The sequence below is a fragment of the Salmo salar genome, chromosome 19 (assembly GCF_965601325.2).
Source record: "Salmo salar chromosome 19, fSalSal1, whole genome shotgun sequence".
NCBI lineage: Eukaryota > Metazoa > Chordata > Actinopteri > Salmoniformes > Salmonidae > Salmo > Salmo salar.
The window spans coordinates 72,498,002-72,525,405 of record NC_138309.1 but is presented as its reverse complement, the minus strand read 5'-3'; the positions used below and the strand labels follow the sequence as shown (position 1 = coordinate 72,525,405).

At 43.1% G+C, this 27,404-nt stretch overlaps 1 protein-coding gene across 1 annotated transcript in view; it reads right to left on the bottom strand.

Moving 5' to 3' along the window:
* The window catches only part of LOC106579432 (cadherin-23), a 692,150-nt gene that overhangs the window by 167,533 nt on the left and 497,213 nt on the right, over positions 1-27,404 (bottom strand). The window contains exons 30-35 of the mRNA XM_082965932.1: positions 25,926-26,061; positions 25,153-25,541; positions 24,752-24,853; positions 24,546-24,548; positions 24,197-24,346; positions 23,925-24,053 (exon numbers count right to left, since the gene is read on the bottom strand). Of these exons, the coding sequence (XP_082822058.1) occupies positions 23,925-24,053; positions 24,197-24,346; positions 24,546-24,548; positions 24,752-24,853; positions 25,153-25,541; positions 25,926-26,061 (909 nt within the window). The remainder of the gene's footprint in view (positions 1-23,924; positions 24,054-24,196; positions 24,347-24,545; positions 24,549-24,751; positions 24,854-25,152; positions 25,542-25,925; positions 26,062-27,404) is intronic.

Genomic DNA, 27,404 nt, shown 5'->3' with positions numbered 1-27,404 from the left:
TTAGTTTTTTGGGGGGGGGGGGGGAATATCTGTGACCAAAAGAATGTATTGACATTCATATTGCAATATACAGCCTTACCTGTGGATCTTGGGTCCATGAAATGGGATCACAGCTTACCCAGTGACACCAACAGATAACAATTCTGGATAGTTTATACAAATATTATTGTGGGACTTTGATTGTGGGAAATCACCTCACTATTCAGCCTATTGTGCATACTGACAATCAAAGCTTTTCGTAGCTATGTCCGAGCTCCCTGGCAAGGGAAACACTGAGGGCCTGGAATAGGCTACTTGATACAATGTTGCAAGTTCTCGTACCAGGAAGAAATTAAATCAACTTTCACCTCTTGCTATATGCCTATGTATTTTACTTAGCTGACGATGGAAGTTTTATAGGCCTACAGCTACATTGGCCTATAGGCTATCTCTGAGTTCCATGCACTCATTTCTGTAGCTGCCAAAGGCTGGTGGTCTTGCGTTAGCTGCATTTTAACTTTTAGATTTGTATAAGTTTTATTCAGATTTTTATGATTTAATCACGTGACAATGAATTTGAGAAACAAAAACATTATTATTATACGACAAAGTGCGTGCACACATAGGAGGTCCTGTGAAAAAACAGGAATTTGAAAAATCAAATGCCTGTCCAACGGATTGGTTCTGATGGCTTTCGCTGGGTGTAATAAACCAAAAATCCAAAAGGTGGCGAGCGCGCTCCACCGTAGAATTACATATGCGAAATGGTCGAAAGTCAGGTTTCAAGGGTGAAATATTCAAAATCTTCCAAATGTAGGAACTATGGACATATATTTGTCTTATTTTATGCGAGTTTGTCCATAAGGCTCATGTTTTGTCCATTTGCCATATATGATCATAGGAAGTCTGGTTCTGAACCCTTAAGTCACAGAACCATGTCCAAATGATATATATCACTGTGTTAAGCCTTGAATAAACCTAGGTCTATTTGTCATGTTTGATCATCGGAAGTCATAGGAAGTCAGAATGTGTCATTGGTGTTGATTCAGCATGTTCATTTCATAATGGGAAGTACTTGGCAATGGACACTGTCAACTTTCAGAAGAGCATGGTCACACTGACAATATAGCATATATGTAATGGACACTGTACAATAGCAATATATTGGCAATGGACACTCTCCAACTGCAGTATAACGTGTTAAGACTGGCAATGTATTATGTGTATTGGACACTGTCCATTAGCAATCTATTACAATGGGCATTTACCGTCACAAATTGGACATGCTCTAATATATTGCTGAAATGCCCAATTGACTGGCTCGTTGAACTCGGGATGGCTGAGCAGTGATAGTGGTTCCTCTCCATCTCTCGTTGGTGTTAAATTCAGCCTGTCCATTTGGTGATGGTAAATCACTGTTTAAACTTATTGGAAAAAGACACTGCGACCTAAATTTAAGGCATTTCAAGTCTTTTAATGCAGTGTTTTTCACTAACTGTTTTTCACTGAGTGAAACATTTTTTCTTTTAGGGTCAATTTAACATCTTCCGGTTGTACCAGGAAGCTTAAAATCAACACAGGTAATCATAATAGTGGCCTGATGGATTGTCATTAACGACAGATTGATACTATTTGCATGGTCGCTGCGGTCAGACCTAGCGAGCTACGGTCAAGTGGGGCAACTCGTTAAACTTGGCAGGACCTAGGGTCTACGGTGATGCCATTTGCCAACACTGAGTGTTGATTTCAGCCGGTCCACTTGGTGATGGTAAATCACTGTTTAAACTTATTGGAAATGGATAGTCAGCCATTAAGTTAGCCATCCATCAGTCAATAAGATATCATACTGACATCAAACAGATACATACTGACACCAAATTCACTTTGTCTAACTCGTTTAGAAGCCAACTGTCACTTATTTCAGAGCCGGCCCAAAATTCACAGCGCCTTCTGTTACAACACGCAGTTATGTTCTAGCTGTGGGTCCAGTTTGACATTATGTGTAGGCCTAGCTGAGCCGAACCTGAATCCCGAGTTTCGGCCCAAGCAGCGATCTTAATTAGTGCTGAAAATTCACTTTTTCCGGCGTTGCTATGGGGTCCCTGAAATAGCTTTTGGGGACAGAAACTTGTAGGTTCCGTCTCTATGGGCCAAGGCGGTTTCAATGCACCTAGTCTTGTGATTCTTGGACTTTTCTAAATGTCGTCATTTTCAAGAAGTTAAAAATTAATTGAAGATATTGTAAATGGACGAGGCTGTTGCTCGGCCTGTTTCTCGACCTTCTAGGGCCACATAACTCATCGTGCACTACTGGCTTAAGCTTTAGAACAGGTTTATAAAGTTTCAGAGTTCTAGGTCTGATGGTTCTTTGATGGTTCGAATGGCGGTAACCATTGCAGGCTTTGTGTGTCTGTAAGCCCCACACGGGCTGTGTGTGTGTGAGTACAGAAAATCACAGAAATCACAGAAAATCACAGAAATCACATAGGGCTCCGAAACCCGCCTTAACTTCTTTGGGATATGAGGCAGTATTTTCACGGCCGGATAAAAAATGTACCCGATTTAATCTGGTGACTACTCCTGCCCAGAAACTAGAATATGCATATAATTAGTAGATTTGGATAGAAAACACTCTAAAGTTTCTAAAACTGTTTGAATGGTGTCTGTGAGTGTAACATAACTCATATGGCAGGCCAAAACCTGAGAAGATTCCATACAGGAAGTGCCCTGTCTGACAATTTGTTGTCCTTCTGTTGCATCTCTATCGACATTATGTCACGTTCTGACCAGTATAGGGGTTATTTGTAGGTTGGTCAGGACGTGGCAGAGGGTATTTGTTTTATGTGGTTCGAGGGTTATGTGTATTGTAGAAGGGTGTTTTATTTATGTTTACAGGGTTTTGGTGTATGTTCTGGGTTTTGTATTCTAGGTTGGTTTTCTAGTTTGTTTATTTCTGTGTGGTCTGTGTGGCACCCGATCAGGAGCAGCTGTACGTCGTTGTTCCTGATTGGGAGTCATATATTAGTTGTGTGTTTTCACCTGGGGATTTGTGGGTAGTTGTATTTCGCACCGCTAGTGATTATTGTAGCCTGTGAAACTGTCACCTGTCGTTCTTTGTTTATTGTTTTGTTTCGTGTTATCTTTATTCATTAAATATAATGATGAACATGCAACCCGCTGCGCCTTGGTCCTCTCTACAATACGACAGCCGTTACAGAACTACCCACCAAACACGGACCAAGCAGTGGAGGAAGGAGCGACAACAGGTGGACTATAGGAAGCAGCGTGCTCGGGAGGAGATGGCATCCTGGTCGCTGGAGGTGTTGGAGTCAAGGATTGACTGGACATGGGAACAATTATTGGACCACTGTGACAACCAGCCTGGGAGGCAGGTAGAGCACGAGAGGCACCCCCAATAATTTTTTGGACGGGGGCACACGGGTAGTTTGGCTGGGCCAAGGGTGAGCCCTAAGCCAGCTACCTGTGCTTATATGGAGGAGTGTATGGAGTGGAGGGCGCCGAGTTATGAAGAAGTGCGCACGATTTTGCCCATACGCACGCACAGTCCAGTGTGAGTTTTTCCAGCCCCTCGCAGATGTCGTGCTAGAGTGGGCATCCAGCCTGGTAGGAGGATGCCTGAGCAGCGCATCTGGTCACCGGTGCGTCTCCTAGAACCAGGCTACCCTACGCCCGCTCTACGCACGGTAACCATCAGGCCCCTGCACAGCCCAGTTCGCCCTGTACTAGCACCCCGCTCGTACAGGGCTGCTAGATCCATCCAGCCAAAACGGGTTGTGCAGGAGGTGTGATCAAGGCCACCTGTGCGCCTCCATGGCCCAGTTTTTCCAGTTCCCGCCTCTCGTGCTGACCCGGAAGTGCGAACCTCTAGTCTGGCACGTCCAGTACCAGCACCACGCATCAAGCTTCCAGTGAGTCAGCCTAGTCCTACTCAGCCTGTTCCCGATCCTCGCACTAGCCCTGAGGTGCGTGTCCCCAGGCTGGTACCTCCACTACCAGCCCCACGCATCAGGCTTCCAGTGCGTCAGACCAGGCCCGAGTATCCGGCAACAGAGCCTCGTCCAGAGTATCCGGCAACAGTGCCTCCTCCAGAGTATCCGGCAACAGTGCCTCCTCCAGAGTATCCGGCAACAGTGCCTCCTCCAGAGTATCCGGCAACAGTGCCTCCTCCAGAGTATCCGGCAACAGTGCCTCCTCCAGAGTATCCGGCAACAGTGCCTCGTCCAGAGTATCCGGCAACAGTACCTCGTCCAGAGTATCCGGCAACAGTGCCTCGTCCAGAGTATCCGGCAACAGTGCCTCGTCCAGAGTATCCGGCAACAGTGCCTCGTCCAGAGTATCCGGCAACAGTGCCTCGTCCAGAGTATCCGGAAACAGTGCCTCGTCCAGAGTGTCTGGAACCAGGTGAGACGGCCCACTGTCCGGAACCAGGGGAGATGGCCCGCGATCCGGAACCGAGTGAGTCTGCCCGCGATCCGGAACCGAGTGAGTCTGCCCGCGATCCGGAACCGAGTGAGTCTGCCCGCGACCCGGAACCGAGTGAGTCTGCCCGCGACCCGGAACCGAGTGAGTCTGCCCGCGACCCGGAACCGAGTGAGTCTGCCCGCGACCCGGAACCGAGTGAGTCTGCCTATAGCCCGGAGCTCCCAGAGTCGTCCTACAGCCCGGAGATCCCAGAGTCGCCCTACAGTCCAGGGTCTTTAGTGACTGTCCTCAGGCAGAGGTATGCAGTGGGGGTGGTTAGGTCAGGCAGGGGTTTAAGGCCTGAGCCTAAGCCACCTCCACTGTAGGAGGTTTTGGGAGGGGGGGGTGAAGCACAGGTGCCGTCGGTGATGGCAGCCACCCTCCCTTTCCTCCCTTTAGTTAGGGGTTTATTTTTTTATTTTTTTGTTGTTGAGGTGCATCCGGGGTCTGCACCTTTAGGCGGGGTACTGTCACATCCTGACCAGTATAGGGGTTATTTGTAGGTTGGTCAGGACGTAGCAGAGGGTATATGTTTTATGTGGTTCGGGGGTTATGTGTATTGTAGAAGGGTGTTTTATTTATGTATTACGGGGTTTTGGTGTATGTTCTGGGTTTTGTATTCTAGGTTGGTTTTCTAGTTTGTTTATTTCTGTGTGGTCTGTGTGGCTCCCGATCAGGAACAGCTGTACGTCGTTGTTCCTGATTGGGAGTCATATATTAGTTGCGTGTTTTCACCTGGGGATTTGTGAGTAGTTGTATTTCGCACTGCTAGTGATTATTGTAGCCTGTGAAACTGTCACCTGTCGTTCTTTGTTTATTATTTTGTTTCGTGTTATCTTTATTCATTAAATATAATGATGAACATGCAACCCGCTGCTCCTTGGTCCTCTCTACAATACAACAGCCGTTACACATTACAGCATCTGTGCTGTAAAGTGACACTTTCTAAGGCTTCCATTGGCTCTCTAAAGCCGCCAGAAAGTGGAATGGGGTGTCTGCTGTCTCTTGGCAAAGTACAGCAGCTCTGTTTGTGAGTGGTCAGCCTGGGGACAGTGAGACTGGAGATGCGCGGTCACGAGACTTCTCAATTTTTTTCTTTCAGCCTTTGAATGAATACAACGTTGCCCGGTTGGAATATTATCCCTATTTTAAGAGACAAATAGCATAAAAAAGGATTTTAAACAGCGTTTGACATGCTTCTAAGTATGGTAATGGAATATTTTGAAATTCTTCGTCACGAAATGCGCTCCCGAGTCACCCTTCGGATAGTGACCTGAACGCACAAACAAAACGGAACTATTTGGATATAACTATGGATTATTTGGAACCAAAACAACATTTGTTGTTGAAGTAGAAGTCCTGGGAGTGCATTCTGACGAAGAACAGCAAAGGTAATTCAATTTTTCAAATAGTAATTCTGAGTTTAGTGAGCCCCAAACTTGGTGGGTGTCAAATTAGCTAGCCTGTGATGGCCGAGCTATGTACTCAGAATATTGCAAAATGTGCTTTCGCCGAAAAGCTATTTTAAAATCGGACATAGCGATTGCCTAAAGGAGTTCTGTATCTATCATTCTTAAAATAATTGTTATGTATTTTGTGAACGTTTTATCATGAGTAATTTAGTAAATTCACCAGACGTTTTCGGTGGGTATGCTAGTTCTGAACATCACATGCTAATGTAAAAAGCTGGTTTTTGATATAAATATGAACTTGATTGAACAAAACATGCATGTATTGTATAACATAATGTCCTAGGAGTGTCATCTGATGAAGATCATCAAAGGTTAGTGCTGCATTTAGCTGTGGTTTGGGTTTATGTGACATATATGCTTGCTTGGAAAATGGCTGTGTGATTATTTGTGTCTATGTACTCTCCTAACATAATCTAATGTTTTGCTTTCGCTGTAAAGCCTTTTTGAAATCAGACAATGTGGTTAGATTAACGAGAGTCTTATCTTTAAAATGGTGTAAAATAGTTGATTGTTTGAGAATTGAATTGTGGTATTTTAGTTGGTTTTGTATTTCGCGTCGTGCGATGCCATTGGCTGTTGGCTAGGGGTTCCGCAGGCGGAACGGGGTTCCGCTAGCGGAACGTCTGTCCTCAACAGGTAAACAGATTTGCCTTAATGCGCCTCAACTGGATCTATAACAAAAAAAAAAAAAACATTTGTTTTAGCATCATGAAATGGACATTGTACGATTTCTCAATAGATAAACTACGATAGATAAATGGCTGGTTCTATTTTTCCTTTCACCATAGGTTTATGTACTTTGACGTGAAGTGGTGAAATTAGCACTGTATTGCCGTTTTCGACCTTTAATACTACAAAATGTACATTAAGAGCATTGTGGCCTCGACGCCTGTGCTCAGTAAGTTTCGTCTTTTAAGTTTGTTCCGTTTACGAGAAACAGCCATGTCCATTTGGTTATGAAATGTCCCTTTGCCATATACAGTCAGTTGCCATCTGGTGGAATTTCCGGTACAGCAGAAAAAAGTTAAAAAATATATATCTCAGAAACTGAGTGTCCTGGAAACATTCTTTTTTGACTTCCCAGAAGACCAGGCCTTGGGGGGTGGCCTGAGGCCATCAGCCTATTTAAATAGCACCTGCGGACGTCTAGTAAGTGACTGTCCATTTGCCTTATGAAATTCCTAAGGGAGCTGCCACAAGAGTCCCTAATGTAGGGAATGCTGTGTCTTTGTTTTTACTGAGACATGGCTTACTGACAATACATTTGACTCTGCTATTCAACCAGACGGCTTCCCCATATTACGAATGAATCGAACGGCGGCTTCTGGTAAGAGTCGGGGGGATGTGTAGGTTTGTTCATAAACACTTCCTGGTGTTCCGAAGATGAAAACATCGGCAGCTCCTGGAGTTTCTGATGCTAAAATGCCAACCCCACTATATGCCGGTGGAATTCATGTGTGTTATTATCACAGCTGTGTACGTACCGCCACAAGCAAACAACAAGGTGGCACTCAAGGAACTGTACAAGAATCCTCTCACCCGGAAGCGTTTTTTATTGTCCCAGGTGACTTTAAGCCCGTCTAAAACACATTTTCTCCAAATAATCACCAACATGAATCTTTCCCCACAAGATGATCAGCCATGTATACACAAAGCCATTCCCCTCTCCCACTTCGGCCAATCAGATCACGTCTCTTTGTTCCTACTCCCCGCCTACAATCAGCAAGTTACCAGCAAAGAAGATTAGTGAGGCACTGGACAGAGGAGGCAGACTCAATGCTGTATGATTGTTTTGGAACACTGATTGGAATATGTAAAAAAATCCAACCAAACAGGACTCATCTAGCAACATTGAGGACTATACATTGTCAGTCACAGGCTTCATTAGGAAATGTGTTGGTGACGTTTTACCTTCAATAACAAGCTGGACATATCCCAACCAAAACCCTGGAACCCCGGTGACTCGGTGGCGTGTGACCCGTACAAGGCAAGCAGGTACGAGCTACTCAAATCCATTAGGGATGCAAAAAGACAATACAGACTCAAACTTGAATTGATGTTTCGACAATTCGGACTTGCGTCAAATGTGGCAAGGACTACACCCTATCATAGACTAGAAAGGAAAATCCAGCTGTATGGTGCCCACCGAAGCCTCCCTCTCAGATGAGGTTAACACATTCTGTGCTTGCTTCAAGGCAGACAATACTGAGCCATCCATGAAGACTCTCCCTGCTCCAGATGACCAGGTTCTTTCGCTCTCCGAGGCTCACAAAGCCGCCGGCCCAGATGGCACCCCTGGCCGCATCCTCAGAGTGTGTGCTGACCAGTTGGCGGGCATCTTCTTGGACATCTTCAACCTGTCCCTGTCCCAGGCTGTAGTCCCCACCTGCTTTAAGGAGACCACCATCGTCCCAGTGACCAAGAAAAACAAAGTGACATGCCCAAATGACTATTGCCCAGTCACGCTCACCTTGTCATCATGACGTGCTTCAAGAGGCTGGTCATGGCTCACATCAAGGTCAGCATGCCAGGCACACTGGGCCCAATCCAATTTGCATACTGCATCAACAGGAAGATGCTGTCATAACTTGCTCTGTTGGGTGAGGATCATAGGCGCCAGATTTTCCTCCCCCACCAGTTTTATGACCGGTCGTAAACACCATGTAGAAACTTTACGTTTGGCAGGTTTGAGGGGAAAGAAACCTCTTTGTTACAAGGAGATTCCTCCATCCAAAACGGTAACATCAAACGATTGAATAATGAAACAATATTTCTGTATTCCAAACAATTGAATAGTCTGTGGGTCCTTAAAGAACAATCCTGCCGAATTCAATACTAATTGGTGATGTAACTAAGGACAGTAGAACAACATAACTGTATCTCTGAATATGTATATTTCCTAGTAATCAGATTCACATCTAGATGTTGTGGAACTTGTATGATTAAATATGAAACTATTTGTGAGAAGATGTAATGTGATGTTAGCCTTCGAACTGCCTTAACCCAGTCAGTGGCCACGCCCACGTGAGCACAGACATTACGACAAAAAGGAGGGAACGCCCCTTTTTCCCAGAGTGCATAATAATTACTCGTGACAGAATTCACATTAGACCATACAGCATGAAGCGGTGGCTACATGGCTGAGAAATGGTTTAAAACTAGAGAACAAGCAGGCAAATGGTGTGACCCGGACGTCATGAATGGTTAAGGAACTTTGAAACACTGAAACTTTCTTGAGTGAAGAAGATAAAGACTACACAGGAATATTCAGTCTGTAGCTGTTTAAGTACTTTAGTCTGCTAAACGCGACCGAGAACCACCGGGTGGCACTCTGAAAGATCCATTCTAAAGGACTTTTCCATATCAAATTACCATTGGTATGTCTGACATATCCAGGTAACAGAGCTACAACTACAAAATACTTTGATCTCTGGGGGACAAACCAGAGACTTTCTATCGATTACTGCCCAGACGGATCGAGTGTTTTCAATGGAGAGACAGCAAAGACATATAAACGTAAATATGTACATTGCAATTATTTCGAATGAGCGGCCATTCATGTGCAAAGTATTCACATTTCCATGAGCATAGTTCTCCGCTGTATGTACACTACTGTTCAAAAGTTGTAGCTGGAAATGGCCGATTTTTTTATGGAATATCTACATAGGCGTACAGAGGCCTATAATCAGCAACCATCACTCCTGTGTTCCAATGGCACGTTGTGTTAGCTAATCCAAGTTTATCATTTTAAAAGGTGAACTGATCATTAGAAAACCCTTTTGCATTATGTTATCACAACTGAAAACTGTTGTTCTGATTAACCTCTATGGGCTAGGTGGGACACTTGCGTCCCACCTACTCAACAGCCAGTGTAATCCCGTGGCGCGTTATTCATATTCCTCAAAAATGCAAAAACTTCAATTTTTCAAACATATGACTATTTTACACCATTTTAAAGACAAGACTCTCGTTAATCTAACCACACTGTCCGATTTCAAAAAGGCTTTACAACGAAAGCAAAACATTAGATTATGTCAGCAGAGTACCCAGCCAGAAATAATCAGACACCCATTTTCAAGCTAGCATATAATGTCACATAAACCCAAACCACAGCTAAATGTAGCACTAACCTTTGATGATCTTCATCAGATGACAATCCTAGGACATTATGTTATACAATACATGCATGTTTTGTTCAATCAAGTTCATATTTATATCAAAAAACAGCTTTTCACATTAGCATGTGACTAGCATGTGACTAGCATTCCCACCGAACACTGCCGGTGAATTTACTAAATTACTCACGATAAACGTTCACAAAAAGCATAACAATTATTTTAAGAATTATAGATACAGAACTCCTCTATGCACTCGATATGTCCGATTTTAAAATAGCTTTTCGGTGAAAGCACATTTTGCAATATTCTCAGTAGATAGCCCGGCATCTCAGGGCTAGCTATTTAGACACCCAGCAAGTTTAGCACTCACCAAAGTCAGATTTACTATAAGAAAAATGTTATTACCTTTGCTGTCTTCGTCAGAATGCACTCCCAGGACTTCTACTTCAATAACAAATGTTGGTTTGGTTCAAAATAATCCATTGTTATATCCAAATAGCGGCGTTTTGTTCGTGCGTTCAAGACACTATCCGAAAGGGTAAATAAGGGTGACAAGCATGGCGCAATTCGTGATAAATTTGTATGCAATTTTTCTCATAAAAAAGCGATAATATTCCGACCGGGAATCTGCGTTTAGGTAAACAGATGAAAGAAAATAAAGCATGGGGTCGACTCGGGCACGCGCCTAAGCCCATAGTACTCTGATCGGCCACTTGCCAAACGCGATAAAGTGTTTCAGCCAGAGGCTGCCTCGATATCGTTCAGCTTTTTCCCGGGCTCTGAGAGCCTATGGGAGCCGTAGGAAGTGTCACGTTATAGCAAAGATTCTCAGTCTTCAATAAAAAGAGCCAAGATGAAACACAACTTGTCAGACAGGCCACTTCCTGCATGGAATCTTCTCAGGTTTTGGCCTGCCATATGAGTTCTGTTATACTCACAGACACCATTCAAACAGTTTTAGAAACTTTAGGGTGTTTTCTATCCAAAGCCAATAATTATATGCATATTCTAGTTACTGGGCAGGAGTAGTAACCAGATTAAATCGGGTACGTTTTTTATCCGGCCGTGTCAATACTGCCCCCTAGCCCTAACAGGTTAAAGAAGCAATAACACTGGCCTTCTTTAGATGGGTTGAGTATCTGGAGCATGAGCATTTGTGGGTTCAATTACAGGCTCAAAATGGCCAGAAACAAAGAACTTTCTTCTGAAACTTGTCAGTCTGTTCTTGTTGTGAGAAATGAAGGCTATTCCATGCGAGAAATTGGCAAGAAACTGAAGATCTCGTACAATGCTTACTCCTTTCACAGAACAGCGCGAAATGGCATTAACAGAATAGAAAGAGGAGTGGGAGGCCCTGGAGTACAACTGAGCAAGAGGACAAGTACATTAGTGTGTCTAGTTTGAGAAACAGACGCCTCACAGGTCCTCAACTGGCAGCTTCATTAAATAGTACCCGCAAAACACCAGTCTCAACGTCAACAGTGAAGAGGCGACTCCAGGATGCTGGCATTCTAGGCAGAGTTGCAAAGAAAAAGCCATATCTCAGATTGGCCAATAAAAAGAAAAGATTAAGATGGCCAAAATAACACAGACACTGGACAGAGGAACTCTGCCTAGAAGGCCAGCATCCCGGAGTTGCCAGCATCCCGTAAAATGCTTACTTACAAGCTCTTAACCAACAATGCAGTTTTAAGAAAAAGAAGAGTTAAGAAAATATTTACTAAATAAACTAAAGTAAAAAATAAAAGAGCAACTATAAAATAACAATGAGGCTATATACAGGGGGTACCGGTACCGAGTCGATGTGAGGGGGGTACAGGTAAGTCAAGGTAATTGAGGTAATATGTACATGTAGGTAGGGGTAAAGTGACTATGTATAGATAATAAACAGCAAGTAGCAGAAGCAGCGCAAATAGTCCGGGTAGCCATTTGATTAGCTGTTCAGCAGTCTTATGGCTTGGGGGTAGAAGTTGTTAAGAAGCCTTTTGGACCTAGACTTGTCGCTCCGTTATCGCTTGCAGTGCGGTAGCAGAGAGAAAAGTATGACTAGGGTGGCTGGAGTTTTTGGAAATTTTAAGGCCTTCCTCTGATGCAGGCCTGGTATAGAGGTCCTAGATGGCAGAAAGCTTGGCTCCAGTGATGTACTGGGACGTACGCACTACCCTCTGTAGCGCCTTGTGGTTGGAGGCTGAGCAGTTGCCATACAAGGCGGTGATGCAACATGGACAGGATGCTCTCAATGTTGCAGCTGTAGTACTTTTTGAGGATCTGGGGACCCATGTCAAATCTTTTCAGTCTCCTGAGGGGGAAAAGGCATTGTTGTGCCCTCTTCACGACTGTCTTGGTGTGTTTGGGCCATGATAGTTTGTTGGTGATGTGGACACCGAGGAACTTAAAGCTTTCAACCTGCTCCCCTACAGCCCCGTCAATGAGAATGGGGGCATGCTCAGCCCTCCTTGATCACATTGAGGGAGAGGTTCAGGAGGGAACTAAGCATGCACCCCTGAGGGGCCCCCGTGTTGAAGATCATCATTGCAGATGTGTTGTTGCCTACCCTTACCACCTGGGGGCAGCCCGTCAGGAAGTCCAGGATGCAGTTGCAGAGGGAGATGCAAAGTGATGAGCTTTGAGGGCACTATGGTGTTGAACGCTGAGCTGTAGTCAATGAACAGCATTCTCACGTAGCTGTTCCTTTTGTCCAGGTGGGAAAGGACAGTGTTGAGTGCAATAGAGATTGCGTCATCTGTGGATCTGTTGGGGCAGTATGCAAATTGGAGTGGGTTTAGGGTTTCTGGGATGATGGTGTTGATGTGAGCCATGACCAGCCTTTCAAAGCACTTCGTGGCTACAGACGTGAGTGCTATGAGTCAGTAGTCATTTAGGCAGGTTACCTTAGTGTTCTTGGGCACAGGGACTATGGTGGTCTGCTTGAAACTAGTAGATATTACAGAGATAGAAGGTCAGGGTGCCTTGTTAGGATTCGTAGGCAAGTGAGTAAATCGCCATTACTATCGGTTCTATTGGCCAACGTGCAATCACTGGAAAACAAACTCAATGATCTACGGTCGAGACTATCCTACCAACGGGACATTATTTAAAAACTGTAATATCTAGTTTCACTGTCGTGGCTGAATGACGACAAGGATAATATAGAGCTGGCTGGGTTTTCTGTGCATCGGCAGGACAGAGCAGCTGCGTCTGGTAAGACGAGGGGCGGGGGTGTGTGTCTATTTGTCTATAACAGCTGGTGTGCGATGTCTAATTTGAACGAAGTCTCAAGGTATTGCTCGCCTGAAGTAGAGCACCTCATTGATAAGCTGTAGACCACACTACCTACCATCTATATTATTCATAGGTGTCTATTTACCACCACAAACCGATGCTGGCACTAAGACTGCACTCAAGGAGCTGTATAAGGCCATAAGCAAAGAAGAAAATGCTCATCCAGAAGCGGCGCTCCTAGTGGCCAACGACTTTAACGCAGGCAAACTAAAATGGCTACCAGCATGTTACATGTGTAACGAGAAGAAAAAAAAAACTAGACCACCTGTCCTCCACACATAGAGATGCATACAATGCTCTCCCTCGCCCTCCATTTGGCAAATCTGCCCATAATTATATCCTCCTGATTCCTGCTTACAAGCAAAAACTAAAGCAGGAAGTACCAGTGACTCGCTCAATACGGAAGTGGCCAGATGACGCGGATGCTACGCTACAGGACTTTTTTGCTAGCACAGACTGGAATATGTTCCGTGATTCATTCAATGGCATTGAGGAGTATACCACCTCAGTTACCATCTTCATCAATAAGTGCATTGACGACGTCATCCCCACTGTGACAGTACGTACATGTCCCAACCAGAAGCCATGGATTACATTAAATCAAATTTTTATTTGTCACATGCGCCGAATATAACCTTACGTGAGGTTGGGGTAAAGTGACCATGCATAGATAATTAACAGTGAGTAGCAGCAGTGGAAAAACAAAGGGGGGGTGTCAATGTAAATAGTCCGTGGCCATTTGATTAATTGCTCAGCAGTCTTATAGCTCGGGGGCCCTCAGGGGTGCGTGCTTAGTGCCCTCCTGTCCTACCTGTTCTACCTCAGGCAAGCAAAACCTCGAGACTTCCTGAATATTAGATTTCACGCACAAGCTTTAATTGACAAATAGACACAGACCGCCATCCCTTGTCTTACCGGAGGTAGCTGTTCTGTCTTGCCGATGCACGGAAAAAACAGCCAACTGTATATTATCTTTGTCGTCGTTGTGGTGGCCAAATCAGAATTAGCTAAGTAACATAGATAATTAAGATGTCTTATCTGCAGAATATGTTTATATGATTGAACTGTTGAAAACTCTTGTTATTAGAATGTCTCCTTTCGACTCTGGTGTCGGCAGCTGCACTTCCTCCCTCAAATGGGCCTCAGTCACCTTGGGTCCAGAGAGTGGAGAAGTCAGGCTTGTCTATCACATGTCCCTGTTGCTCTGCAGAATATCAGCAAGGAGTATGGCAAAGGAGGTCAGAAGGAAATATTGTTTCCATATATGAACTGTGTGTCTCTATTGCAAACCATGTGAAGGGATGGCGTGCCTATTGGGGAACCAATCACTTGTCTCCTCAGTGTCTGTGCTTCAGTTACCTCCTGATAGGGGGAGATTGTTCTCTCCCCTAGCTCAAGGTGGAAACTAAGTTACAACAAATGTCCTAAGTTCTTAGTACTGAACAAAACAACAAGTTCCTTGTATTTGGGGCCTAAGGTCTGACACAGGATGTGTGGGGTTAGTGTCTGGAACCATTGTACAAGCACGTCATCTCTGAGGTTGCATCTATCCTGACCTATCCTGAGATAGTATATAACCCAGAGGCTTACTCCACTCAGTGAGCACTCACTCCATTAATTTGTGTTTGATGTGACCTGCTCCCTTATTAATAAGTTAATAAAGATTTAATTTAAGTATAACTCTGACTTGTGTGATAAGCTCGTCTCTCCTCATTTGATAGTATTTAGAAATTCCACTACTTCGTTCAGCCACAACTCAGAGAAACATAAGATGTTGCAGTTTTTAATGTCCCATTGGTAGGATAGTCTTGAATAGAGCTCATCCAGTTTATTCTCCAATGATTGCACGTTGGCCAATAGGACAGATGGTAGAGGCAGGTTACCAACTCGCCAATGAATTCTCACAAGACATTCCGACCTGCATCCCCAGTATCGGCATCTTCTCTTCATGCGAATGACTGGGATTTGGTCCTGGTTGGGTATATGCAGTAAATCCTTCGTGTCCGACATGTTAAAGAAAAAATCTTTGTCCGGTTCGAGGTGAGAAATCGCTGTTATGATATCCAGAAGCTCTTTTTGGTGGCAGAAACATTATGTACAATTTAAGTTACAAACATCAAGAAAAAACACACAAAATAGCACAATTGGTTAGGAGCCCGTAAAACGACAGCCATCCCCTTTGGCGCCATTCTCTACTTTCAACACTATTGTTCCCTCCAAGCTCGACACCAATCTCTAGAGCCCTGGGACTGGACACAACACTCAACAACTGGATCCTGGACATCCTGATGGGCAGACCACAAGCTATGAGTATTGGCAACCACACCTCCTCCACAATGACCCTTAACACAGGGGGCCCCCCATGGTTGTCCTCTGCTCTCTGCTATACTCCCTGTTCACCCACAACTATGTGGCTTTGCAAAACACCAACTCCAAGTTTGCTGTCGACACCATAGTTGTAGGCCAACGACGAGTCAGCCTATAGGGAGGAGGTAAGGGAACTGGCATTGTGGTGTCATGACAACAACCTTTCCCTTAACGTCAGCAAAATAATGGAGCTGATTGTTGACTTGAAGAAGCAGAGAAGGGAACATGCCCGATCCACATCAATGGGACTGTAGTAGAGAGAGTCATGAGTTTTAAGTTCCTTAGCATCCACATCACCGAGGACTTGTCATCAGAGCATGAGGTCTGATACCAACAAGCTCAGAGACAGTTTATATCTACAAGCCATCAGACTACTGAACAATTGAACTGGACTGACCACCTGCTCTGATTTTCCGCACCTTAGCACACATTACAACTGCTGCTATCAGACTCTTATTATACTGCTCCATTTATACACTTGCACCCCATCCTTCCCCAATACACATCTTAATATTGTACTATAAATTGTGTCTTCCTGTATTATACTTATGCTGAAATGTTTATTCTATTCTACTGCCATTTACTTTATGTTCATATTCTTATTTTTCACTATTTTTTATTGTTGTTGCATTGTCAAGAAGAACCTGCAAGTAAGCATTTAGTTGGATAATGTATACCATGAGTATGCTGTACATTCAACTGTACATACGGGTCAATACTCAATTACCTAGACCCAAGAACCATAGGCAAGGCTCTACATTGCAATCTGAATGTTCAATGTGCACAATAAGCTGAATATTGAGGTTATTTCCCACAGTTAAAGTTCCCTAATATGAGCTATGATGCTAATATTTGTGTAAACTCTTCAGAATTGTAATCTGTTGGTGTCAAGGGCTGATACTCCCTTTCATGGACCCAATATCCATAGGTAAGGCTGTACATTACAATATGAATGTTCAATACATAGTACCCACTGGGCACAGATGTCAGTTCAACGTCTAGTTTTATTTTACATTTTAGTTGAGTTGATTAAAGTTAAAAGTTAAAGAAATATGAAATGCCCTTACATTGATGACTTTTTGCAAATCCAATCAGTTTTACACGTTGATTCAACATCATCACATAGATTTTTTGTGATGAAATGACGTGCAAACATTGTTGATCCAACCAGTTTTTGCCCAGTGGGTAGGTTGACTGGTGAGAACAGTGGTTTCAGAGTCCTGCAATAAAAGCTATGACGCTAATATGTGTGTGAACTCCTCAGAATTGTAATCTGTAGGTTAACATAGGCTGTACATCACAATATGAATGTCAATACCACAATAAGCTGTATAGTGAGGTGATTTCCCACAGTTAAGTTACCTAATATGAGCTACGCCGCTAAAATTTCAATAGCTATTTTCTTTTTTGTGTCAATTGAACCAATTTTTGTCTTTTGTTTAATTTATATAACAACATTCCAACCTTGTTTAGCATTATCTAGTCCAAATATGGCATGATTCCACTATTTGTATCTGTTTGCATCACTTTCAATGGGGAACCTTTATTTTGAAGGAGAACTGCAAATTCCATTATTGTGGCTATCTTCACATAGGTGTGAATGCCAAAATCAGTTGCTTCCCGCAGCTGTAGCCTATCACATGCCACCGGCAGTATCTAACGTGGCCAATTGCTTTCACCCATCTCTATTTTATTTGGAGAAAAACAGCAGAATACACAAAAAATTGATTGTAATATTGGTAGTAACAATCCGGATGTGTACCCGGCTCCAAGAGAGGGCTATATGGGGCCCCTCAGTTCAAACTTGTGCCCCCTCAGTTTCCATAAAAAGCGTGAAAAAAACTATTCTCATTCAAGGGTTTTTCTTAAATTTGACTATTTTCTACATTGTAGAATAATAGTGAAGACATCAAAACAATGAAATAACACATACTGTATAGAATCAGGTAGTAACAAATCCAAATATATTTTATATTTGAGATTCTTCAAATAGTCACCCTTTGTCTTGATGACAGTTTTGCACACTCTTGGCATTCTCTCAACCAGCTACAATGTAGAAAATAGTAAAAATATAGAAAAAACCTTTGAGTAGGTGTTCTAAAACTTTTGACCGGTAGTGTGTATATATAATAAATGCCACTTGAGCTTAGTCCAATTGTCGTACCCCATCAGAATCCAAAATATACAGTTTGTATTCAGACCCCTTGACTTTGTCCACATTTTGTTACGTTACAGCCTTAATCTAAAATGTATTAAATCATTTTCAATCCTCAGAAGTCTACACACAATACCCCATAATGACAGATTTTTTTTCAAATATATTACAAATACAAAAACATACCTTATTTACATAAGTATTCAGACCCTTTGTTACGAGACTCGAAATTGAGCTCAGGTGCATCCTGTTTCCATTGATTATCCTTGAGATGTTTCTACAACTTGATTGGAGTCCACCTGTGGTAAATTCAGTTGATTGGACATGATTTGGATAGGCACACACCTGTCAAGATAAGGTCCAACAATTGACAGTGCATGTCAGAGCAAAAACCAAGCCATGAGGTCGAAGGAATAATCCGTAGTGACAGACAGAATTGTGTTGAGGCACAGATCTGGCAAAGGGTACCAAAAACGTTTTACAGCATTGAAGGTCCCCAAGAACACAGCGGTCTCCATCATTCTTAAATGGAAGAAGTTTGGCACCACCAAGACAATTCCTACAGCTGGCTGCACGGCCAAACTGAGCAATCGGGGGAGAAGGGCCTTGGTCAGGGAGGTGACCAAGAGCACGATGGTCACTCTGACAGAGCTCTAGAGTTCCTCTGTGGAGATGGGAGAACCTTCCAGAAGGACAACCATCTCTGCAGCACTCCACAAATCAGGCCTTTATGGTAGAGTGGCCAGATGGAAGCCACTCCTCGGTAAAACATACATAACAGCCTGCTTGGAGTTTGCCAAAAGGCAGCTAAAGACTCTCAGACCATGAGAATCAAGATTCTCTGGTCTGATGAAACCAAGAATGCCAAGCGTCACATCTGGAGTAAACCTGGCACCATTCGTATGGTGAAGCGCGGTGGTGATAGCATCATGCTATGGGGGTGTTTTTCAGTGTCAGGGACTGGGAGGTTAGTCAGGATCAAGCCAAAGATGAATGGAGCAAAGTACAGAGAGATCCTTGATGAAAACCTGTTCCAGAGTGCTCGGGACCTCAGACTGGGGCAAAGGTTCACCTTCCAAAAGGACAATAACCCTAAGCACACAGCCAAGACAATGCAGCAGTGGCTTCGGGACAAGTCTCTGAATGTAATTGAGTGGCCCAACCAGAGCCTGGACTTGAAACTGATCAAACATCTCTGGAGAGACCTGAAAATAGCTGTGAAGCAACACTCGCCATCAAACCAAACAAACCTTGAGAGGATCTGCAGAGAAGAATGGGAGAAACTCCCCAAATACAGGAGTGCCAAGCTTGTAGCGCCATACCCAAGAAGACTTGAGGCTGTAATTACTGCCAAAGGTGCTTCAACAAAGTACTGAGTAAAGGATCTGAATACTAATGCAAATGTGATATTTCGTTTATATTTTATATAAATTAGCCAACATTTCTCACAACCTGTTTTTGCATTGTCATTATGAGGTATTCTGCGTAGATTGATGAGGGGAAAAAACATGTTATCAATTTTAGAATAAGGCTGTAACCTAACAAATTGTGAAAAAAGTCAAGGGGTCTGATTACAGTGTCTCGCAAAAGAATTCATCCTCCTTGGTGTTTTTCCTATTTTGTTACAATACAAGCTGTAATGTAAATTTATTTTTATTTGGATTTTATGCAATGGACATACACAAAATAGTCAAAATTGGTGAAGTGAAATAAAAAAATTACTTGTTTCAAAAAATTACCCCCCCCCCCCAAAAAAACAGAAAAGTGGTGGGCGCATATGCATATGTGAAATAAAGTCCACCTGTGTGCAATCTAAGTGTCACATGATCTGTCACATGATATCAGTAAATACACACCTGTGCTGAAAGGCCACAGAGTCTGCAACACCACTAAGCAAGGGGCACCACCAAGACAAAGTTGTGGAGAAGTACAGATCAGGGTTGGGTTATAAAAAAATATCAGAAACTTTGAACATCCTATGGAGCACCATTAAATCCATTACTAAAAAATGGAAAGAATATGGCACCACAACAAAGCTGCCAAGAGAGGGCCGCCCACCAAATCTCACGGACCAGGCAAGGAGTGCATTAATCAGAGAGGCAACAAAGAGACCAAAGATAGCCCTGAAGGAGCTGCAAAGCTCCATCGTGGGGATTGGAGAATCTATCCACAGAACCACTCTAAGCCGTACTACACTCCACAGAGCTGGGCTTTACTGAAGAGTGGCCAGAAAAAAAGCCATTGCTTAATGAAGAAAATAGCAAACACATTTGGTGTTCGCCAAAAGGCACGTGAGAGACTCCCCAAACATATAGAAGAAGGTAGTCTGCTCAGATGAGTCTAAAATTGAGCTTTTTGGCCATCAAGGAAAATGCTATGTCTGGCGCAAACCCAACGTCTCACATCACCCTAGAACCCCATCCCCACAGTGAAGCATGGTGGTGGCAGCATCATCCTGTGGGAATATGTTTCATCTGCAGGGACTGGGAAACTGGTCAGAATTGAAGGAATGGTGGATGGCGTTAAATACAGGGAAATTCTTGAGGGAAACCTGTTTCAGTCTTCCAGAGATTTGAGACTGGGAAGGCGGTTCACCTTCCAGCAGGATAATGTTGTGTAAATCAAATGATACAAACCACCACAAATATATATTTTAATTCCAGGTTGTAAGGCAACAAAATAGGAAAAATGAAAAGGGGGTGAATACTTTTGCAATCCACTTTACTTTCCAAAGGCACTGTATGCTTGTTCTATTCAATTGTTTGTACAAATCATTTTTTTTAACAAACACTGTGTAGCCTCTGAATATGGTTACATTTTTATTTTTTGTATCCATAGCTCTATTGATGAATTTGAGGTGGTTACATTTCACTACCCCTGTTCCTCAGCTTTTTACTGAAAGAGTGGTGCGGTAGTTGGGTTTGTTGTTGTTTTGAACTCTAGATTGCCCCTTCAAGAACCAATGGGTATATGTCAAGATTCCCAGATTGCATGTGTGTCTTACATCAAAAATAAGTTTACATTACCAAGGACATTAATGGGATAAATCTACTCTAAGAGTATAAAGCGGTTTGAGAGAAGTTGGGAATCCTAATCAACCAATCCAATGTGAGTACATCTGTTGTGGAAGTACAGTAGATCAATAAACATACTGTCCTCTAGAAGGTATCTAAGCTGTGTATGCTGAAAAACATTGTTAATTCATAGGTCAAATTAGCTTTGAATTTCCTATATTTTTCAGCTTCAGGCAATAGCTAATATTTCAATTAAAACAATGTTTTTGTATTAATAAACATGGATATACAGCACACTGCAATGGAATTACTGTATGTGTACACAACGTATGGATGCACACGCATTGGCAAAACATTCATTTAAAAATGAAAACATGCTCATGTGCTGACATGCTGGATAATAATACTTCATATTCATCCTATGTAGCTTGAGTACATGTAATTGTCATATGTTTCCTGACTGAGAAGCCTGAATGTGGCATTTTAACAGTAAGCGGTAGAAATGGAACGAAATGGCACGAAATGGAAGAAAATAGACTCAAACAGGAACGGACAATCTGAAGTTGTCTAATAAGAAGCTATCATTTCATTTTCCACTGCATAATGTTTTTCTACCTTGTGCCTTAATAGCTAGGTTTCCATCTAATTGGCGACAGATTTTCATGCAAATATTGTAGAATCTGCATAACGACATGAAAACTTAAGCGGAAAGTCAATTTTTTGGAAACACCACTGGTGGATAAATGCGCATTCATCCACCAGTGGTGTTTCCACAAAATTGACTTGTTGCAGGTAAAAATCTATGCGTGATGACGTAGTGCACACAAAATGTACTTTTTCCGCTTAAGTTATCATGCACTGAATAAATGTATTTCAATGTGTTTCCATTGCATTTTCAACTCTACCGATAGTTTTGTCACAAAAACTGTTGCGTTGAATAGCAAATGTGCCTTCTCTGGTCTTGGCACATGTGCTCTAGTCAACAGCTCGCAGTTACAGTACAGGTACAGTGGTTGCTCCTTTAAAAGTTGTGTCATACTGCAGCACACCTTGAGGCTGCTGCAGCATTCTATGTCACATTATCTAAATGTCAGCCATTTTTTCTGTTAATGCGAGTTAGTGCTAGTTTGACCACCAGAGGACATCTTTGAGAAGCATTTGATAGTCTTCCATATTGGCATTACCAGAGAATTTCAAACCTTTTTTGTAATAACATAGTATATGGGATTGATTTTAAGAAATTTGGCTTAATTAATTTGATTAATATTATGGTGTTTCTTTTACATGAAAAACGAAATACTCGGGGTTTCCATTAGGATAGAATGGAAAATATGGCTCTGTACCACGTGACGGTCGAGAGTAGGCTACAGCATAAAAGGATTGGCGGATTCTAAATTGTTTGACTTCATTAGACAACTTTGTTCCAATATTTCTGTAAATCAGTGATATTTATTCCCATAGTAATTCGTTATGGATCCATAACTAAATCAACATCTGCATTTTGAAAGATTATTTTTCATTACGAAAGCATAAAGATGCCGATGACGAAATACAGTACTATAAGCCACCTGCATTTGTTTTTTAGGCTGCTGTGCAGTCCGACAAGTAAACATAGCCTACAATACATACTGTAGTAAACATGCAAAAGTGCCTAATTCCTTACATGAGGGAGAGCAGGCCATGTCTATACTACAGAATTCGGGCACGTGGGAGACTGGGGTTCAATTCCCTGATGGAGAGGAAGGAGTTGGCTGTCCTTGTAAATAAGATTTGTTCTTAACTGATTCCATATGTGTTATTTCATAGTTGTGATGTCTTCACTATTATTCTACAATATATAAAATAGTAAAAACAAAGACAAATCCTGGAATGAGTAGGTGTGTCCAAACTTTTGACTGGTACTTGCTTAATTAATTTGATTAATATTATGGTGTTTCTATTCCAAGAAAAACGAAAAACTCTCTGGGTTTCTGTTACGATGGAACGGAAAATAGGGCGCTGTACAACGTGACGGTCGGCAGTACAGTACTGGGCTATTTAGCTAAAGAATCCCTGTGTCATGTGGGCAGGGCACATGAGAGATCGGGTTTCAATTGCCCGACGGGGAGGAAGGAGTAGGCTGTCCTTGTAAATAAGAATTTGTTCTTAACCGACTTGCCTAGTTAAATTCAATCTGGAGTGCCTGTGCTGGTTGTGCGGGTAGGCTAGTCTACATGAGATTATTATGGATAAGAGCAAGAATATTTTTATTTGTCAAATGGCAATCAAGCATTGATCATCATGTCACCAGAATAAGACTCTCAATATTTAGCTGAAAAGATTATCAAGATCACCATGCACTTTTACCACCCTGTGAAGTTCATCGTAATTTATTTAATCTGTAGCCTAATAAACTGCATGGTTTCCAGAGTCGTAGTGGGAGGACCACACACCATATCATCGCGTGACTCCAAGTTTCTTTCGATATTATGGTTATTATATCAATATTAGCGCATAAAGGCATTCCCACCGCCATTTCTCACATAATTAATTTTACCAACACAAAAAGATCACATGTCAAACGAACAAAGGATCTGTCGGCATTTACAAAATTGTACCGAAATGCCTGTTTCCATCAGAGCTGTCATGATTTTTTTTAAATCGTATGACTTTGGAAACATGGTTATACAACGTGACCCAGTTGTCTAACCTTGAGAAGGTAGCGGTCAACAGACTCTCGGGTATTATAGAACGTGACCCAGTTGTCTAACCTTGAGAAGGTAGCGGTCAACAGACTCTCGGGTCTTATAGAACGTGACCCAGGTGTCTAACCTTGAGAAGGTAGCAGTCAACAGACTCTCGGGTCTTATAGAACGTGACCCAGGTGTCTAACCTTGAGCAGGTAGCGGTCAACAGACTCTCGGGTCTTATAGAACGTGACCCAGGTGTCTAACCTTGAGAAGGTAGCAGTCAACAGACTCTCGGGTCTTATAGAACGTGACCCAGGTGTCTAACCTTGAGCAGGTAGCGGTCAACAGACTCTCGGGTCTTATAGAACGTGACCCAGGTGTCTAACCTTGAGCAGGTAGCGGTCAACAGACTCTCGGTCCAGAGGGGAGTTGACGTAGATCTCTCCATAGGTGTGGTTCACTGTCCGGATCTCAAACACATCCTGCATGTTCCCTGCCACCAGCCTGAAGTACACCTTAGAGAGCGAGACAAAGAGGAGGGGATGGAGTGAGTTGAAAGAGAGCAGGGAGAGCAGGTGAAGATCTTCTCTCTCTCTCTCTCTCTCTCTCTCTCTCTCTCTCTCTCTCTCTCTCTCTCTCTCTCTCTCCTCCCCCCCACCAGTCCATTTTTCCCAGCATCTTTGTCGCGCCCAAGCACCACAGCCACTCTCTTCCCGATGGGTGTGTTCTCTGGAATCTCCACCAATGAATCAGATGTGATATCAAACTCTGGACTGTTGTCATTCTCATCCTGTATGGTGATTGACACCTGTCACATGTATAGACAAAGCCAATGAGGGATTGGCATTGACAAGAAGGCTAAGATGCCACAAAACTTTGAATTGAAATTGATTAACATGGTATGCTTTTGAAAAATAAAACAAAAGTACATTTGTGACATACACACACACTTCATTAAGCTTTGAATTAAAACTTTGAATTAAAACAGTAATCTGAGCAACACCTACCTTCTGCAATTTCCCCATGAGATAGCAGTAAAGAGGTGAAAATAAAGACTGTCATTAACTGACGATTTCTACAACAAAACAGATAAAAACATTGTGACGCGGTTTATTATTGAAAACAGATGAGACCTGACAACCGGGAATAAAAAGCAACTACTGTCAAAACAAGAAGAAAAATAAATTAAGAAAAAAAGAAGCGACTGCCATACCACAGTGGAGTCTTTTTTGGGTCCCCCATCGTCAGCCACTACAGTCAGGGTGTAGAGGTCCCCCTTCTCCCTGTCCAGCAGCCCTGTGACTGTGATACGGCCCTGGGGATGGACAGGGAGAAGGAGAATGAGAAAGAGAGGGAGAAAGGAGTAAAACAAATTAACAAACAACCTGATTTATCCTAGTATTATATATGCTGAGCAGTGTACAGTATCCAACAGGGTTGGGTTTAAATTCCATTTCAATTCAGTCAATTCAAGAAGAATGCTTTCGAGGGAAAATCCTAATTGGATTTGCTCTTTACTTCCTGAATTTAAATGGAATTGACCTTAATCCAACTGTCCAATAAGAGTGAGACATGCTAATACGGTGTTACACCCCAGGCTGTCCACCAACTCACCGTGATACTGTCGATCTTGAAGAGGGCGAGGGCGGCTGGCGATGTGTCCGGGTCAAAGCGATACGACAGCTGGTTGAGGTTGTCTGCCGACTGTGCCTGCACCTGCACCACCTCCGTTCCTGTGGCGATGTTCTCCAGGAGTGACACCTCGTAGCCCGCAGAGAAGAACGCCACCGCCTCGTCCAGCTCATTAAGTAAGGTCACGTAAACCATGCAGAAGCCACGGTGGAACGGCGGCGCCTGGTCGGTAGCTGACACGTTCATCAGGTAGCTGGTCTTGGTCTCGTAGTCTAGGTAGTCTACAGTGGTCACCAGGCCCGTGCTCACGTCCACATCAAACTTACGGTCGGAGCCGGAGTCCAGGGCGTAGGCCACCGCCCCGCCGTCACCTGGATGGAGGAATGGGAGGATAGAGGGGAGGAGAGGGAGAGACGGGGAGAGACAGGGAAAATCATAGAGGGAAGGAGGTTGGGCAAAGGGAGGCAAAACAAGAGAGAGAAGAGAAAAAAAAAAAATTATGAATGTAAAAACATTTTTTTAAGTATGTAGTCATGTATTGCTACACATACCTATCTATGTACTACAGTGCCCATAATGCTCTGTACAGAATATTCTATTTTATTTGAGTAAATAAAGCTAACATAATGTTGTCCCGTTTCCTTATCAATACATACTGTACTAGTGTACATTATAATGTATATGTTATCAATAAAACCAGCTTGTACAGAGGGTTATGGGTACTGTAGTACATCATGTTACACTACAACACTCACCAGTGTCAGGGTCTGTAGCTCGTACTACGATGACAGAGGTGCCAATGCCAGCGGTCTCCCTCAGACCCAGGCGGTTGTACTGCTGCTGGGTGAACACTGGTGCCTCGTCATTGGCATCCTCCACATACACTATCACCTGTAGTGGGAGACAGACAGTGGTGGTCAGAGAAGTAGCTGGACAACTGCTCACAAGATGCTCACAGGTGTCCTTTACTGCCCTGTTATACCACTTCAGCCCTTTCCCTTTTGCAACATACTCTACCCTAGCACTATACTGTAGGTCCTGTCCCACACCCTCTTCTCTCCCAATACACTACCTTCACCTCTGTTCTTTTCTAAATCCTGCCTCACATTCTCTCCTTTTTCCTGCCCTATGTATGACCCTAACAGTCTCATCTTCTATGTTCTGCCATGTCCCCTCTCCCCTCCCCTCTTTCCCTATCCCCTATATTTAGACCCCCCCCCCCCCCACACCTGTAAAGAGCTCCTCATCTTGCCTTGGTCACTTTTGTTGTTACACAAAATGAGTGCCTTTTGCGTCCCGTTGATATTTTAAGATGAAATTGAGCACCAATATTGAATTTTAAAAGCCTGCTATATTAAATCAAGTGCCCTTAAAAAGACCTAAGGGCCGGGGTCTGGTATTCTACTTTTAATACTTACATATGGAATTGTTTTAAGATGGTCAAACCAGGACCATTTAGCTACAGTATTTGATTTAGAATTTTAGGACACCTGTAAGTATAAAATATATACTACATTCAAACATTATTTGATTAAACATAAAATGTGGCCTTACTGCTATTAGCCCATAGAAATGTATTAAATAACATTCATACTGTACATGGCAAAACAGATAGTCAAAAAAATGTATCAAAGGGAAGTTTGTTTTGAAGAATCTATCCTATACCTGAGCATATAAACTCAACAAAAAAAGAAATGTCCTCTCACTGTCAACTGCATTTATTTTCAGCAAACTTAACATATGCAAATATTTGTATGAACATAACAAAATTCAACAACTGAGACATAAACTGAACAAGTTCCACAGACATGTGACTAACAGAAATGGAATAACGTGTCCCTGAACAAAGGGGGGGTCAAAATCAAAAGTAACAGTCAGTATCTGGTGTGGCCACCAACTGCATTAAGTACTGCAGTGCATCTCCTCCTCATGGACTGCACCAGATTTGCCAGTTCTTGCTGTGAGATGTTACCCCACTCTTCCACCAAGGCAACTGCAAGTTCCCACACATTTCTGGGGGGAATGGCCCTACCCCTCACCCTCCGATCCAACAGGTCCCAGACGTGCTCAGTGGGATTGAGATCCGGGCTCTTCGCTGGCCATGGCAGAACACTGCGATTCCTGTCTTGCAGGAAATCACGCACAGAACGAGCAATATGGCTGGTGGCATTGTCATGCAGGAGGATCATATCAGGATGAGCCTGCAGGAAGGGTACCACATGAGGGAGGAGGAT